We start from the raw sequence: 17468 nt of genomic DNA, 5'->3' as shown, positions 1-17468 counted from the left end.
TAAAATTGTTTCATGGGACTGGGGGTTTTGCTTTATCTGTGGAACTGTTTTCATCCACTGATCCCTTATTGACGACCACCAGCAATTAGCTGTGCCATCACTAACTGTGTACTGCCTGCAGGAAAAAACAAACAGTGCTCTGTTTTTTTCCCAGCACGCAGCAGCAGTCTGTGATCCGGGTGGGAGCTGAGGAGCTGAAACTGGGGAGGGGGATCAATAGGGTGAAAGCAGAATGGGAGAACGGGGCAGGCTGGGGGGCTGGCCAGGAGCACCTCTCTCTGGGTGATGCCTCAGCCCATCCCAGCCTCTGAGGTGATTCTGTGTCTGTTTTTAATACTGTTCTGAAATGCAGAGCATCAAATCACCTGCATTTCTTCACCCATCTCCCCCTTTCCTTTGGGGAAAGGGTTTGACTCTCTTGCCCCTCATGATGGGCACTGCCAGCACTCAAACCTGCATTGGAGCAAAGTGCTGTGAGAGCCAGTGCAGCCAGACACGTGCTACCTCCAGCTCTTGCAGACCAGCTCAGCCCTGGTACGGCTCTTATATCTCAGCAGGCAGGGTTCCCACTCCTCTGTGGATTTTCTTTCCAAGTCTGAGCCCTGTTGCCAGGCAGCCCTGGGGTTTAGAACCTATAATTACGGATGCCAGACAAGTATATTGCCACGAAGCTTTGCAAAGCTGTTGGACTTTCCTAAACACTCTGTGCAAGAGGGTTGTTTTTTTTTTTCCCCTGCTTCGACTGTTATCGATACTTTGTGCCTGGCTCCAAAGCAGGCTCCCATATGTGCAGCTGGTCAGCTGCTGTGATGAAAAGCTCTTGCTGCCATGTTTGAGGAGCTCTGCTATCATGTTTTCTTGCTTCAGATGGTGGTGGTATGGAATGCCGCTCAGGTGACCCATGGCAGAGAGGTGGCTGTGCTGGCCAAAGCGCACACGGATGTGGACATCCAGGCCTTGAAGATTGCTTTTTTTGATGATACCAGGTAGCATGCAAAGAAAATAAATCAAAAGCATTGGTTCTGGCATGGCTGCGGGGGTAATTGTGCTGTTGCAGCCGTCCAGGCTTGCAGGAGTAGGCTGCTACGGTTACCGTTCCTGTTCTCAGTCCTTGCTGTCAGGTGGTGGACCTTGGGGCACTGATCTTTCACCAGGGGCTTGGAGAGTCCTGCCCTGGTCCTCACACAGTCTCTCCCGGGACAGGATGGTATCATGCGGCCGGGACAACGTCAGGCTGTGGCGAGTGCGGAGTGGAGCGTTGCGCTCGTGTCCCATCAATCTGGGCGAGTACCATTCCCTGGAGTTCACAGACCTGGCCTTCGAGGAGGGGCACACGGCTGAGCGGGAACCTGAGGACCGCACACTGTAAGGGGCTGCTGGGCTCCGCTGTCATCCATCCACAGGGCAGCCTGCTAGGAGGGAGTTCTACGGCTCTCGGCTGCCTTTAGCAGCCTCCTTCCCCCTCCTCTGCAGGAGTATGGCATTTTGTTTGGGTTTTCCCTGCAAAATAGAGGTGCTTCCTGAAGCTGGGAGAGCCTCTCCCCTCCTCAGCATGCTTTACTTCCCAAAAGAGATTCAGCTGCTTGCAGAATAGCCCAAGAAATGGGTCTTTCCTCTTACTGTACTAGTGTTTTGCTGTATTTAGTGAATCTCTCCCCAACCTGAGGCTTGTGGTTAGCTTTCTTTTGGCAGCGGGAGGAGTGTGGTGCATATCCTCTCGCATATAGATAGATACACACTTTTATTTGTTGTTTTATTTTAATTGTCAAAGCCAGACCTTTGTTGCTACCGCATACTGTTCCATAAAGGCAGAGCTGTCAGCTCAGCTGGCCCTGCATTCCCCTGGGCTGTGTCCTGTGGCAGAGAGGTTCCTTTCTGAAGTCTATGCCAAGCTTTTAGCTCTTTTGCTAATTAATGTTTCAAAGGGACAAGACATGAAATAGGAAGCTCTGACTTGGTTGTAGATTTGTAGGCTAGTGCATGGAAAGGTGCCTTTGGACACCTCGTTGACCTGTTAGGTTACTGTGAACCAGAATTGCTTTCCATCAGGCAAACAGTTTAATGCGTAAACCAAGGGTTTTTACTAAACCACACCAGCACAGCCCCTCTTAACCCTGGCATGCCAGAGCAAGGCTCTCTTTCCTTTACAGCTTTGTCTGCAGCAAGAGCGGCCACGTCCTGGAGGTGGACTACAAGAATGTCTGCATGAAGAGCGTACGGCGGCTCCTGCCCGCACAGCCCCAGGGCTGCCAGTGGCAGGACAAGGCAAGCAGCGGCACAGGTAGGAGTATCTGCAGGCAGGGAGGAGGGGGCTGGCAGGGGAGTACCTCAACCATTGTCAGGGGCAGAAATGAACTCAAACAAATCTCTGGTAAAATAAACCAGCTATTTACCTACTGCTAAGGATTATTTTGGGTTGATTAGATCATTGCTAGCTATTTGCCTCAAGTACTGCAAATAATCTTAGTACAGCAAAGTATCATTTTAAGAAAGAATTTTAGCATTTTAAATGCTGATTGCACTTTCAGAGAAACACTACTTTTAGAAACATGAAACAAGGTCTTAATTTGCTGATGGGAGTCTTAATGTAGAGATGGAAAGAAAGCTAAGCAGACCAACGAAAAAGATGAATTCGGGGCTTTTTTCATTATTCAGCCTGTGCAGAGTGTTTGGGAAATCTTTGTTGCTGTATACTAAGTAGTACAGCTTTCAGCTCTTCCATTAATTTTAACAGCGGGAAGAATTCACTTTCAAGTGTGATTGCTCTGATATCTTAAAACTTAGTGCATAGTTTACTTCGGCAAATTGAGCTAATTAATCTAGAGCATGCCCCTTTGAGAGGTATGTAACTCTGGTTCTCGCTTCATGGGCGAGAAAATACCCAAGAGGAGATGAAACGATGTCCTTGGGTGTCCTCCTGGTAGCAGTGCTGGCTCTCAGGATGGACTTTATATCTGAATCAAAATGGACTTTATACCTGAATCAAAAAATCCCAGTTTCCATAGATCTGTATGCTCTCTCCCTTCTCACTACACTGCAGAGAGGATGTGAGACATGGAAATGAAAGGGGTTTGTATCTCAGGCAGTTATCTAGGACATCCCTTGCCACAAGATCCTGTTCAAGGCAAAAATATGGCACGGTTTAATGAGTGATAAGAATTTTCTGTGCCTGGCGAGAGTTGCACAGTGGTGAAGAGGAGTGCTGGAAAGGGACAGGGACTGAACATGTTTTGAGTCCTGAGAAGGGCTAGCTGAGACTCTTCAGCCTCTACTGTCAGTCACCGTGGGATTCCTGGCTGCTGCTTCTGAGACTTCAGCCACTGGTGTGGGTGGACCACTGGACTCGGCTCTTGGATGAGGTAACCCTCAGTTTGAGTTTTCTTGTTTCAACTGTACAAGGTAGTGTCATTTTTTGGGTTTTCAGGCCCTGGGATCGCTATAAACAGTATTAGCATCTCCTCAACCTTCTGTGCCACGGGTTCAGAAGATGGCTACCTGCGGCTGTGGCCACTGGACTTCTCAGCTGTTGTCTTAGAGGCAGGTGAGTAGAGCTGGGAGCGGCCCTTCTGAGCTCCACATCTCCATCAGCCTCTTGCTGTGAAACCAGAGCTCCACTGCCACGTCTCCTAAAGCAATTCTCATGAACAAGGCCATCTTTTATGCTTGCTGTCTCTAGGGGTGACTGACTTGGAAGTCTTCTACTTCAACGACAATTATTCATGTTCATTCTTGTAGGAGAAAAGGAGGATCTCCTGGGTGAGAGCAGGCACTCCATCTTGATTTCTGTGCCCTCGTATCCATGGCTGATCTGTCCATGAAAAATTAGGGGAGAAGTTGAGCAGTTTTTCACTCTTTTTGAAACAATCACCATAACAGCAGAGCCTGGGGACTTCTAGAAAGGGCAGAGACTAACTTGTCACTAAACTCAAACCTGCAAGCGTTCAATCTTCAGGTCGTGGAATGCTTATTCCTTATGTGCATTACTTTCCTAAATGCGAATCTGGTTCGGTAGCTGTGTTCCAGCTGCTGCTGCTCCTTTTCCAGGGGAGTTTGCTGATTCCTGTGTCTTTCCCCAGAGCACGAGGCTCCAGTAAGTTCTGTCTGCATCAGCCCGGACAGCCACAAAGTCCTGTGCACAACCGCTGCTGGGAATCTGGGCTACCTGGATATCCAGTCCCGGGACTATAACACCCTCATGCGCTCTCACGAGGACTCTGTTTTGGCATTCTCAGTGGAGGGCATTTGGAAGCAGATGGCAACGGTGTCTCAGGACAATACCATCCGAGTCTGGGACCTTGTTTCCATGCAGCAGGTAGGTGAGATGAGAGTCAGTAGGTGTTTCGCATTTATTAATAGTCTGCCTAGTCTCTGTTCGGTCTGGTTATCAAAGCTCCACAGTTCAAGGGCCCTTAAATATCCTCCCTGAAGCATAGGGGGGTACCATGGGCAAGAAATTCTTTGGAAGTATGGAGGTCTGAGCATTTTAGCGTAATGCATAATTTGGCCTTAGCTTCTAAAGGTATTGTTAAACAGAAATATTTTATTTTCCTCCATCTTTTGAATATTGCTTTTTAATACAAAACATAATATCCAAGGGCTTTATCTAAATGCCCAAAGACCCAGGATTTCACTGGGCTTTAGATCCATTGAGGCAAGATCAGATTTCTACTGGGGGCCACGCTTGCGGTGGAGGTCTGAGGCTGTTTTGTTGTTAGGTATGGGTGCCAGGTAGAGCTTTATCCAGCTTTGTGCCTGCAGTGTGTCTCTTCCCCGCAGCTGTATGACTTCACAGCTGCAGACGAAATGCCGTGTGCTGTGGCCTTTCACCCTACCCAGCAGATCCTGGCCTGTGGCTTTGACAGCGGAATGGTGCGGACCTTCAGCTTGGCCGCCTCCGATCTCCTGGTAGAGCACAAGTAAGCGCTTGCACCAGGGCAGGTATGGGTCTAACTGGGTGTTCTGGCAAGTGCCACAGTGATAAACATGGAGGTGAGAAAAGTGCTTTTCTTGAGCTCAGCAATCCTCATGTCCCAGCTGAGTGGTTTGCAGGCAGAGAAGGCCTGCTGTGCCAAGGCTCTGGGTGGTAAAAGTCCAAACTGTGAAGGCTGTGAGGGCTTTCTGTATGACTTCCCGGTGCACAGTTGACCAACAGTAGGAAAGAGCTTGTCCTAGAGAGCAGCTGAACAGGGAGCCCTTGTGAGCCTCGGCATGGGAAGCAGAAGATGCTCCAAAGGGAGAGGCAGCATGTCCCATCCAGGGACAGCTGGAGTGCTGCGCTTGCTGCTCAGTTTTCCAAAAAGTTGGAGTGTCGATTGTCCTGGGCTGCTGCAGGCGTGAGCATGGTGGGGTCCTCTGCCTGTCCCTGATTGTTTTGTTCTCCTGGGTTCTTCACCATGTTGCACTCAATGTTGCTACTGCTTTCTGGAGGGAGGTTTGTGGGTGGGTTTTTTTCTCCTCTTTTTCATGTCTTCTGCATTCTTTCAGGCAGCACCGCACTGCGATCACTGGACTGACCTTCTCACCAGATGGCAATTTCATGTTCAGCTCCTGTTTGCAGGGAACTCTGGCTCTTTACAGCTGTATGGTGCAGAAAAGCCATGTCCTGAGAGTCCTGGGTAAGACTCTGGGGTTCTGGGTTGCCTTTTTTCTTTTTTTATTAGCACAGACATCCTAGCACCAAAGCCAAACCAGACTCAGCCTACTCAGAGATATTTTCTGACGAACCTTCTGAGCTGTGTCATTTGTGTTTATACGGTATGTGTGAGCAAACCCTAGTGACTGCCAACCCTTCCCTACCCATCCTGGTTCAAATGCTCTCACCTTGCTTGGTGTTATGATTTCATGAATGGGCTGGAATCGCAGAGACTTATTTATGCCCAAGCCCTGACTCTTTCTATTCTGTGGATGTGGAGTTTAATTTGTTTAAACTGGATCATTTCCCTAATCCTGCCTGCAGCACAGCTGCGCAAAGAGCTATGCTGGTGAATGGAGAAGGTGGAGAGCCGCAGGCAGGGGAAGCAGTGCAGGGGCAAGGCAGCTTGAAAACGTCAATGTCGCATTTAATGTATGCTTTTGAAATGAGCTGTGGCAGCACAAGCTTGGGCAGGGAAAGGGAGCTCCGTTATGCAATACAGTACAAAGAGGAGGATCTTGCCCCAAGAAATGTGCAATTGAAGTAGGTGGAGAAAGAATAGGGGCTCAGAGACATCAGGGGATTTGTCCAAAATCACCCAAGTTTGGTGTCAGTGCTGCAGCTGGACCTTCCCATTTTGACTCTGCTCTGAACCTGTGTTCATTGCCTGGCCATAGTCCAGGGACAGAACAGTGGAATTTTGGTAGTGGAATAAATACAGAGAATTGCTGTGATTTCTGTGATTTTTAGACCTTTGGGTCTATCTGCCTACCAGACTGACATCAGTGTGGTGGCGTTCGGCACTGACTTCATTCTGTGCAGGGTTCTGACACCCAGGCTGCAGCTGAGATCTCGCATTCATAGCTCCTTGTCACAGCTTCTTGTAATGTTAAAAATAAACACTGAGATCAATTTTATTCCCTTGACTTTGTTCTGCTCTCCTTGAAAACACCGCACGTTCAGTCAGGCCATGAGCCATGTATGTAGACCTTGTCTTTGAGGTGGTTCCCTGCATGCTTTAGGTGTTGCAGATAAAATTCGTAGCATCTTCTATGACAGAGGTTGCTTCTTTCTCAGGCCAGAATGTTAGTCCAAGGCTGATTCGAAGGCAGGAGAAGCTGCAGCTACCAGTCAGCAGCACCATCACAGAGTGAGCTGGCTGCAGCGTGGACTTTTCTCCTCTCTTCACTCTCTCTCTTGCTGTGGCCCTCAGGCAATGTGGTAGCCCAGGATGCCGGGAGTGGCCCGGATGCTTTGGTGGTCAGTGGGGACAGCCGTCTCTTGGCCTTCGTGGGTCCCTCCAAGTACATTGTGACTGTGATGGAGGCCTGCTCTCTCGATGAGGTACCCAGCAGGCTCCCCTTCTTCCTGGGGGAGGGTGGGGAGGGGAGGGATCATGGGCTGCAGGGTGCTGTGGGCTGGAGGGGCAACTCCCGTAAGCTGCATCAAATGTGAGAGATCAAGGGTGTTGAGCACCAGCAGTGTTGGAGAGGGCCCTTCCCTGCATAGCAGACACTTGCTCAGGGTGCTTACAATGAGGTTTGTTTTCCATTCTGTGAGACAGAAACAACAAAGTCAAGGTTTCTTCTTCTTCAGCTTCATTCCCCTCTAGAAAGATAATTTGGAGAAGTGTAGACTGTCAGCTCTGACCTCTCTTTGTGAGCTGCTCTCCTAGGCGGTAGGGGACATTGCCTGGACCCTGCAGCCCCTCATTAGCTGGGAAGGGAAGAGTCTGGGGGGCTCCTTAGCCTCGTGTTAGGAGAACCACAAGAGCAATCCTGAGGCTTCTGCAGTATTTGTTCCAGGACATTTTTTCAGTAGCTCCTTGTTTTACAGCTGCTGAGGGTGGACATCAGCATCCTCGATTTGAACAGCACGGCCTTGGACTCTGCAGTGAAAGTCTGCTTTGCTCCTGTGCCTCAAGGCGAGCTCCTGGTATCTACTTCTTCCAATAAAATCCTTGTGCTTGCTGCAAAAACAGGACGACTGGTGCGAGAGGTAGGACACTATGAAATTCATGCACTGACGTCTTGTGTCATGTGGGGTTTGGGCACCTCATGTCACTGTAGGAGGCTAAATGAGAGAAGAGCTCTTCCTGGAGTTCACAGCCTTCAAAGAAACTCAAGTGGCAAGCCTGTAGCTATCCTGGTGTGGTTGTGCTCAGGGTGAGCCTGAGCTTGTCTTTGTTTTCTGTGCTGTCACACTCGTGTCCTCTTGCTGAAGCATAAGTAAGGACGCGAACTAGCTCAGTTAATGCTGCTGGTGCCATTTCTTGTCCTCAGGTGTCTCCCGTGCACAAGCTGTCCTGTTCTTCCTTGGCGCTGAGCAAAGATGGCAGGTACCTGCTCACTGCTGGTGACAAAGTTATCAAAGTGTGGGACTATCAGATGCGCTTTGAGATCAACTTCCAGGTACTGCCCACAAGGGGAGGGAAGGAGGTTGGTGTTGCCCTGATCAAGCATTTCTGAATCCCTGGAGAAGAGAGCAGCAAATGCCCTGTGTGACTTGGCGCAGGGTCCCCAGTCCCAGTCTGCCCAGCAGCTGAGAAATGCAGCCCTATTCCCACATTGTAATAATGCCACGCACTGAGCACGGGCTGGGGCTGCCAAAGCACCGTGCGTAGTGAGACCCTCTGTGAAGGACAGAGGTAGGTATTGCCTCTGTGCTAGGGACAGAGCCACCCAGAGAAGAAAATGGCTCACCCAGAGTTTCAGAGGTATTGAGAGCTAGGATAAGACCTTGGGGGTTTTCAGCTTCTGCTTTCTTCTCCAGATCAGTGTGGTGAAGGTCAACCCTAGGTTGATCAACCCTGGGTCTGAGCACTGTAGGTGTGGTGCTGGCCTCCAAGAGGACCTTCTGCTGAGGCGTGTAGACACTGGCTATGCTGGGCAGGGAGTGGAGTAACGACCGTCCTGATCGGACAGGCATGGTGGTGGAGAAGTTCAAGGCATGCTTTCTCCCAGGTGTACATCGGCCACTCGGAGCCAGTGCGCCAGGTGGCTTTCACCCCAGACCAACAGCACGTCATCAGCGTGGGAGATGCCATCTTCCTCTGGGATTTCCTGGCTCTGCCCGCAGAGAGGTCACTCCCAGCCAGGTAAGTGCACAGTGCTGGGCAGTGCCTTCCCCTGCTTCCCCTTACCTTCTCTGCCCCATCCCCTCCTGGTGTAACGCTGGTCTCTGCCTTTCCAGGGCTCATTCCTCTGAGTCTGCTCTGCTGCTGGGAGCAGGTGAGTTTGCCTCTCCTGTGAGTTGCGCTGGCCAGCAGGTTGGCAGCTCTTCCACCTCTGCTCTTCATGGCAGAGGGTAGGGGTTGGGGGTTTTTGGTTCCTTCCCTGAGGGAGTCACATAGCGAGGGGCTAACCAGCTAATTAGCCCCAAAGGACCGTCTCCAATTAACTAGCACCTCTCAGTGGGAGTCTGCCAGGGAGGGGATGTTCTGAGCAGAGCCACTCTGTTTTTTCTGGTAGGTCTTTCAGCTTTTGCCTTCTGTCTTTCCCTGCTTCCATCTCTTCTGTCTTCTTTTTCCCTCCCCTCACTGTCCCTCTCTCCATCTGTCCTTCCTTATCTTGAAGGACAGAGGAGAAGTGGCTTCTTGTGTGTAGGAGGAAGCTGGAGAAATGAGCTTGGAGGTATTACTATCGATCGACCCAGGAGGATGAGAGGATTTTAAGGGATGAAGGAAGTTACACAAACCATTTTCTTTTCACAGAAGGGAGCTCTGAGAAGCTAAAGGATGCCTCTGAGACACCTCGGCAGACAGTGCCTCTTCCATTGTTGTCCTCGCCACCATGTTTGGATGTCAGCTCTGTCCACCAAGCAGGATGTCAAAGTAAGAGGAACTGCTTGTAGGAAAGGGGAAAATTAATCTTGTTTTAGGGAAAACTCCTTGCCTACTTCAGCGGCATCCTTGGAGCCGTCCCTGCCTGTAATCCCCTTCCAGCAGACTGACAGACCAGTCTGCACTTTCCTTCCCCTAACGTGGACAAAGCCAGCCAAAGGTGTTGGGGTTCAGCACCACTTTATCCTCTGCCCTCCTGTGTAGACTAAGCTGCTGGTACAGCTGCTCTGAGGGCTATGGTAAATACCTTGCTGGACATACCCAGGTGTTGTGGTTTAACCCCAGCCAGCAACTAAGCCCCATGCAGCTGCTCGCTCACTCCTCCCCAGTGGGATGGGGGAGAGAATCAGAAGGGTAAAAGTGAGAAAACTCGTGGGCTGAGATAAAGACAGTTTAATAGGTAAAGCAAAAGCTGCGCACGCAAGCAAAGCAAAACAAGGAATTCATTCACCACTTCCCATGGGCAGGCAGGTGTTCAGCCATCTCCAGGAAAGCAGGGCTCCATCATGCATAACAGTTACTTGGGAAGACAAATGCCACCACTCCGAATGTAACCCCTTTCTTTCTTCTTCCCCCAGCTTTATATGCTGAGTTTGATGTCAGATGGTCTGGAATATCCCTTGGGTCAGCTGGGGACAGCTGTGTCCCCTCCCAACTTCTTGTGCACCCCCAGACTATTCACTGGTGGGGTGGGGTGAGAAGCAGAAAAGGCCTTGACTCTGTGTGAGCCCTGCTCAGCAATAATGAAAACATCCCTGTGTTATCAACACTGTTTTGAGCACAAATCCAAAACATAGCCCCTTACCAGCTACTATGAAGAAAATTAACTATCCCAACCAAAACCAGCACACCAGGAGGAAATATCTGCTTTACCCTCCACCTAACAGATGGGGTGTTACACAGAGCAGGAGAATGACACTGCCAGAATCAAAGGGTTGGTCACACATGAAGCAGTCCTGAAGGACACGGATGGCTCTGTCCTCCCACTAACTTTTCTCTTCAGGTATTTTCTCCGAGTCAGACAAAGAGGAGGAAGCAGGCCTGCCAGGCAGCGGCAGGATGGTGGCAAATGGAGACGAAGATGCCTCGGTCCTTGTGGTGGAGTCGGTCAGAAATGAGGAGCTTGTTGTGAGGCCCAAAGTAAGGCAGGAGAGCTCGAGGTCTTCTGGAGAATCAGCAAATGGTAAATCAGGAGTATTCCCTTCTTGTACAGAGCTTGGCTCCTTTGGAGCATGATGTGTGCAGGCCTGCATGGCAGCTTGGTCTACCCCTGAAAAATAAAGATCATTATTAATATGGTACAGATAGATGTGGACATGTGCTCTGAGATGTGAGACGAAGGGCAGCGATGTGTTCCTTGGGGCTCTTCCCTTGGTTGTGATCACAAGGGAAGTCAGTATTGAGGTAAACTCACGTTGGTCCCCAAGACTGCTTGTTTTTCTGGCTCTTTCCCTGCTGCTGCTTCTAGGCACATCAGAAGCCCCTCTTCAGCTTGGAGCCAATATCATCTCCAAGTGGCACGTTCTATTAAACCCGGCTGAAATTAAAGCTCCCAATGTCTCTATTAATAGATGCACAGCCTCAAAGCTGCAGCAGTTTGTGGCGAGCTGCCAGAAGCAGGCAGCTGCCAGCACTCAGCCCCAGGCAGGACTTGTTGGAAAGCTTCAACATAAAACTGTGCCTCTGCTGCTCTCGTTAAAGACCTCTTTCTAGCTGTGTGGCTTATGCTTTCGCAGCGATGCCCAGGGCATGCAGCATGGATGCCTTAGGCTGTTTGCAGTGTGGTGTGGCTGAGCGGGATGATGGGAGGAGATGGATGTTCCTCCTTTTCTGCTGAGAAGCTGATGGTTTTCCTATGGCCAATTGTGTAGGAGCACACATGATGCTGCAGTCTGATTTTTGCCGTGTGTGTGTGTATGCATGCACGTATGTGGCATCTGAAGAGACAGCAAGCCACAGCCTAGCTGCTGCTGCTCCCAAACTGTTCCCAGGAGCAGCATCCCATAGGTACTCTTTTCTTCTTTGTATGGCAGAACCCAGAAAGGAGACCCAAAGTCCCAAGTCCCAATGCTCCGTCCGCCCAGATTCCTACCGCCATTTCAATCCTCGCTTTAAGGCATCGGTGCTCCCCCAGGTAAGAGTTGTGCCAGGGCTGATTACCTGGGCAGATGGCAAACGGGCATTTTGGGGCTGGGGTAGGTGGATTTTCCAAATTGTTTCCATTTTATTCTCTGTTTGAAAGCAATTTGTGAAATATACCCCGGGCCTGATGTTCATTTAGAAACTCCTAACATTAGTTCCCCTTTCTCCTCTACATGCAGCTCTTTCCAGACTAGTAAAAAGTGAGTTGTGATCAACTCTTTTTCTGTTCAGCAAATCTGCATACATTTTTATTCAAAAGAAATGGAAATGGCATGTGCTGTTGAAAGTGAAAGACGAGTGAGCAATGGAGTGATTCATTGTGCACCCATATTTGCGAGCAGATGCGTTGGCAGAGCAGCTGGGGAAGGCAATCCATCGAGCACAGTGAAGACAGTCAAGGCACAGCCTTCGCTCTGTTAACAAACAGAGCAATAATAAAACAGAAACTTAACTCAACATTTTCCTAAGCTCTGCTGTTCATGGTGCTGGGAGAAAAGCTACATTCAGCTTGCATCCTCAATTCTCTCCTCTGTCCCTCCACCTGGTAGAATTTTCACCCCCCAGTGTCTTTCCTATTGAAACATCTACAAAGTCAGCAAAACCCATTGAACTCTCTCCCAGCAGGATTAGCAGCTGCTCATCGGCTGGGCAGTTGCTGCCAGCCTGTTTTGTGCCCCATCTGAAAGCATCTGTGCCTGGTTTTGCTGGTGCAGTTTCTCTTCTGTGTGTATAAGTGTGTGCTTTGGTATTCATCTGTTGATGTGTTGAACTGGAATTGTGTGAGTATTGGCATGTATTTGTGTGTTGTGTGTGTGAGGATGTGCGTGTGCTTGCACGCACGCTTCTTACGTGGGCATTGAATGCACCTGACTGGGCCATCCTTCTAGAGCTTATTTTAAGCCAGTGTCTATTTTTCTTGCAGAGTTTCTTACGTCCTCCAGCTGGTAGTGAGGTCTTGAAGCTGAAAGCAGTGATCGGCTACAATGGGAATGGCAGAGGCAATATGGTGTGGAACCCAGACACAGGTACACCGGGAAGGCTCTGGAGGGGCGGGAGGTGCACGTACAGAGCAGGTTCTTTGCATTGGTAAAATTCAGTAACGCTTCTTTGCTATTGGCAAACATTACTTGATATGGGCAGACTCGGCCTTCAGCTGAGTGGATAGAGCAGAAGGGAAAGCTCTCACAAAGGCCATCTTGCCGCCTTTTTCCAGACTGGAGTAGTGCCCAACAGCCTTGCTTTGCTCAGGTTAAGGGAAGCGAGATTTTACTCCACTCTTGACCTGATGGGAAGGATGCTGACAAGCTGTGTAGAAGAGTCCGTTTTTACATATTACTGAAAAAAAGAACTTTCCTGAATTGTAGGAATTGTAGGTAGGTAGGGGGTGCAGTATGTGAAGCCTTTACCTGAAAACATCCCGTCTCCTCCTTTTCTGTTAGGCTTCTTTGCCTACACCTGTGGCTGCATCATCGTGGTTGAAGACCTGCACTCGGGATCACAGAATCACTGGCTTGGCCATGCAGAGGAGATCTCTACACTTGCTGTCAGCCATGATGCCCAGGTGGGGCAGATTTCTGCTGCTCCAGGCTGGGTTTTGTCTGTGTCACTTTGGGCTAAAGGAATATCACAGACTAAAATCCCAATTGTCTGTTCCTTCTGCCTGCTGCATGGAGACCTGGGCTTAGGGAAATACAATAAATGGTTTTGGAGCCTAGCTATCCATTGTGCTGGTTCAGTGTGACAGTAAAGGCTGCTCCCTTCCTCTGGGTGGTGCTACCATTCCCTCCTGCTGTCAGCTGATGGTTCTCACAGAATTTTCCATTTGCCAACCACACCACTTTAATTTGAGACTAATAGTTGCTAAGACTAACTAGTGAAGTGTTCTCTACTTACCAAGGTATCAGTGACAACATATTGTTCTGTTAGGTTCTTGCCTCTGCCTCGGGAAAGAAGAATGGAGACTCCTGTTGTCAGATCTGCATCTGGAATGTCCAGGATGGGGTTTGCACAGCAAGTCTCTTCCATCACAAGACACAAGTACAAGCCATGGCATTCTCTCGGGATGATAGATTCCTTGTTACCCTAGGTGAGTACACTCATAACACCAGGTGTGGGTGCAGGAGTACACCCTAGGGTGGGCAGCTCATGGGAGGTAGATGTGTAATACTTGCGAGATACATACCAGGCTTGTGGGTATGAAGCTGTTGCTTGGTAGCTTTGGGGCAATGGATAATCCAGCGTGTAAAACTGCAAGTGATCTCGGGTCCTCCTGGGAGTGACTGCCTGCAGAGGTACCCTTTACAGCTAAGCATACTTCTAGGGCACTGTTGGCAGCATTTCAAGAGGAAGCAGGCACCCTATACAGCTGAGCGTGTTTCCAGGGCACTGTTGGCAGGGTTTTGAGGGGAAGCATGCACCCTGTACATCTCGGGCACAGGCATGAACGCTGGGGTCCCCCCAGCTCCCTTTCAGTTCTTTCTCATTGCCCCAGCTAGCTTGTTTATCTTGAAGTTACAGCTTGCTTCTCCTGGCTCACTAGTGCTTGTTAAGCCCGTCTAAATAGTGTTCAGTTACTATATATAGTGTCCAAAGGGAAAAGCCTTCTTCTGGACTTCTTATTGCTGCTTAGGTGGAATTGCATAGAAGTAGCCAGGCTTCAAACTGTGAGCCTCCTGCCAGGCAGCGATGCCAGCACAAGACGGATGCTCAAGCTGTCTGTTTTGTTTAGGCAGGGGACATTTAAAGGACAAATATGCAATTAGTAAGTTCTTGTTTTGCATGAGAGAGGACCTGTGGAGCAGGCGATACACTCTCTCTGGGCTGGTGAGTCTGCCCTTGGAAAAAAGCAAGCTTTGCTGGAGAGAAAGAGAGCTTTGTGCTCTCCATGGAGCAGCGTGGGAGAGAAGCCCTCCTTCAGCTCCGGTCTGGGCTGCAGAGAAGAGAGAAGCTGAAAGTCTCCACTGAGCTTGTGGAGCCTAGGAAAGGCAGCAGGACAGCACTGTCCTCTGGAGCCATCTGGGAGCTGGGGATGTTTGCCATCACCAAGGCCAGTGCCTTCTGCTGCCAACCAGATATGGTGGCTTCCATTAACGTCAGCTCCCATCTCAGCTTTGACCTCAGCAGAGGTAACATCCCTTCCTTATTCGAGTGCACGGTATCACTGGAGGGCTTGTGTGGGGTGTTAGTTGAGGTTTGCAGTAGCACCTAAGGATGTAGAAACAGCAGAAAACCTGCTCTGCCTGCTGAAATCCCTACCATGCCAGCCATTGGCTGGTCCAAACACTGGCTGCAGACCCCGCTGCAGGGCCAGATTTGCTACAACCTCTAGCATGAAGCATTGGGCCAGTTATGTCAGCTCAGATGAGGACCCATCGTGTGCAGCTTTTGCTGAGCGTGCAAGGAGCCATGTCCATGCCTGGGATGGTGTTCACCGCAGTTGTCTCCAAACAACTGGACAAGGGAGTGATTCGGTTGATGTGTGTGTGTAGTGTGTATGCTTGCAAGCATCCTGAGGCTGCAGAGTTTCCTCCTGCTGTCTTTCATGTTCTACCTAGGGGACTACAGTGATCAAACCATTGCTCTGTGGAATACCTACACTTATGAACTCATGTCATCGACTTGTATCTCGGAGCCAGTCCATGACGTGGCTTTTAGTCCTCTTTCTCACAGAGAACTGGCCTGTGTGGGGAAGGGAGCCGTGATATTTTGGCTGTTGGAGCAGCAGGAATCTGATGTCAACCTCAAGGTAAACCTCAGTTTTACCTTCTTTTAAAATTTCTGTTCAGCATCTCTGACTTCTTTTCCAAGCCCGTGGTGAGTACAATGGAGGCTCTGCCCCTGCAGGTCTGTAAGAGCTGATGATTTCTCTTGGTGGGATGATGTTGGCTGGCTGTGAGTGGCTTTCAGTTGTATTTGAGGCATTAACTGCATGAATTGAGGGTAGGAGGAGGGTTTGGTTTTTTTTCTGAGGTAGGTAAGCACCATATTCTCTTTGACATTTCTGTTTTATGTGCTCCAGCAGGTTCATCAGGCCCCTGCCCCGGACATGTTAGGGCTGGTGGAGCTGACCTCTCTCTGTTATGGTGCCGACACTCTTCTTTATAGTGGCACCAACTCAGGCCAGATCTGTGTGTGGGACACTGAGACTAATTGCTGCTTCATGATGTGGGAGGCTGACGAGGGCGAGATTGGTAGGTGCAGATGCCCTGAGTATTTGTCAGGGCTGTAACAGGGAACTCATTAGGAAAGACGAGCAATGAGCTTGCAGACCTCTGATTTCAGCTGTGCTCAGAAAACCAGTTTGCTGTGTTGGATGCAAGATGCATGGGGTGGCAATGGATCTGTGACCTGGGTTTCCTTGGTGTCCTGGATTTCCTGGGGCATTTACCTCTAGTCTGTAAAAACGCTGGGTATGGGGCTGTAGAAGACCCTGACTGCCCTGCCCGAATGAATCAGTGGCCTGGCTGTCAGGAGCACACCTTGGGTGGTGGCTGAGAGCGGTGGATATTCATGGGTGCCCTTCATGTTCCCCTGTGGCCTCCCAGGTGTGCTGGTGTGTCGGCGCAACAGGCTGGTGAGCGGCAGCAACACGAAACGCATCCGCCTGTGGGCAGTGGCCGCCGTGCAGGAGCTGAGGCTGAAAGGTCCTGATGCCAGGTAGGAGGTCATGGCCCCAGTGTACCCGCTGTGCTCGCGCCCATCTCACCGTGCTCTTGAGATGCTCTTCCCCTCATCTGGCAGCTCCCAGGACCTGTTGAGAGGTGGCTTTTCATGGACAGACATCGGCTGTGCCTGCAACCACGCTGCTCCTGTTGCTCTTCATCCTTAGCTTTCCTCTCCATCCTGTGACTACTGATTCTTTCTGTCTGGATCTTTTTACTGAATTTTTGCCACAGGTAGCTGAACCCTCTTAATACTGGAAATGAGTGGAGTTTATCATGCCTGAAGTTTGTGTCAGTGATTTGTAGGAACTCCTTTAAGAGAACTGGGGAAAATACATTGCCTTTGTTTCTTGCGCTATTGCATCCCGTTTTCTTTCTTTCCTATAAAAAGATGGTTGCAGTGCAAATGCAACGGTAGTCACTGTTCAATGTACAGGAGCCACTCGTTGTACCATTTAGCTGCAAATATATGACTGGGCTCATTAGAAAATTACATTTAAAGGAGACAGAGTGGCTGTTCTAACAGTTGAGCCAGTCCTTCTCACATCCTCCTTTCCTCCAGGTCTAGCTCAGTCCTGCTAGAATATGAGATCACCCTTGACGGGACAATAGTCAGTGCAGCCTTTGATGACTCTCTAGAAATGGGAATTGTGGGCACCACGGCAGGAACCCTGTGGTACATCAACTGGACAGAGAGCACAAGCATCCGACTAATCAGCGGCCACAAGAACAAGGTTAGAGGGGCTGGGCTGGAGTGGTTTGTCCCACAGAGCAGCGAGTGCTGTGTGTGCTGTCCATGCCCTGGGAAACATGTGTGGGCTGCAGAAGCATTCCCTGGTCTGGCCATGGGAGAGGTCAGGGAGCTGCAGGCCTCGCTAGCGCTGATGGGATGACGTGGGGGATTATAGAGAGAAATGTGCACACTGAGGAGTCCAACATCAAGAAGTCTGAGCTCATCCACTCTAGCATTAGGTGTTTAACAGCCTCAGTCTGGGAGCAGCTGTGGGCCTTTCTGCTGGAGCAGAAGAATGTGGTTTGCAATCGCTAAGGCTTCATTCCTGAGTGCTTGCGACTTCTGCCTGCCTTCCATTTGCTAGCTGGGCATTCATATTAGATAATATTTTCTTTGCCTAAAAAAAACCCCAAACCAAACAGGTGAAGAATGACTGTTTCGAATTTTGCTGTTGTTTTG

General features: G+C 49.9%; 1 protein-coding gene across 6 annotated transcripts in view; it reads left to right on the top strand.

Annotated features, from left to right (window-relative positions):
- The window catches only part of WDR90 (WD repeat domain 90), a 32223-nt gene that overhangs the window by 9125 nt on the left and 5630 nt on the right, over positions 1-17468 (top strand). For 3 of the 6 annotated variants that reach the window (XM_075018302.1, XM_075018300.1, XM_075018298.1), the window contains 22 exons: positions 868-986; positions 1204-1365; positions 2151-2281; positions 3425-3541; positions 4077-4312; positions 4777-4916; positions 5485-5615; positions 6846-6976; positions 7469-7630; positions 7915-8043; positions 8596-8729; positions 8825-8862; positions 9345-9464; positions 10477-10656; positions 11507-11607; positions 12538-12640; positions 13055-13176; positions 13542-13701; positions 15170-15360; positions 15634-15805; positions 16160-16271; positions 16839-17010. In XM_075018302.1, the coding sequence (XP_074874403.1) occupies positions 868-986; positions 1204-1365; positions 2151-2281; positions 3425-3541; positions 4077-4312; positions 4777-4916; positions 5485-5615; positions 6846-6976; positions 7469-7630; positions 7915-8043; positions 8596-8729; positions 8825-8862; positions 9345-9464; positions 10477-10656; positions 11507-11607; positions 12538-12640; positions 13055-13176; positions 13542-13701; positions 15170-15360; positions 15634-15805; positions 16160-16271; positions 16839-17010 (3063 nt within the window). Of the gene's footprint in view, positions 1-867; positions 987-1203; positions 1366-2150; positions 2282-3424; positions 3542-4076; positions 4313-4776; positions 4917-5484; positions 5616-6845; positions 6977-7468; positions 7631-7914; positions 8044-8595; positions 8730-8824; positions 8863-9344; positions 9465-10476; positions 10657-11506; positions 11608-12537; positions 12641-13054; positions 13177-13541; positions 13702-15169; positions 15361-15633; positions 15806-16159; positions 16272-16355; positions 16511-16838; positions 17011-17468 lie in introns of those variants that run through there. The other 3 variants (XM_075018301.1, XM_075018299.1, XR_012648701.1) reach the window with 2 other exon arrangements.

The sequence above is a fragment of the Buteo buteo genome, chromosome 29 (genome assembly GCF_964188355.1).
Source record: "Buteo buteo chromosome 29, bButBut1.hap1.1, whole genome shotgun sequence".
Lineage (NCBI taxonomy): Eukaryota > Metazoa > Chordata > Aves > Accipitriformes > Accipitridae > Buteo > Buteo buteo.
The sequence above is the reverse complement of the archived record's forward strand: the minus strand, read 5'-3'. Positions and strand labels throughout refer to the sequence as shown.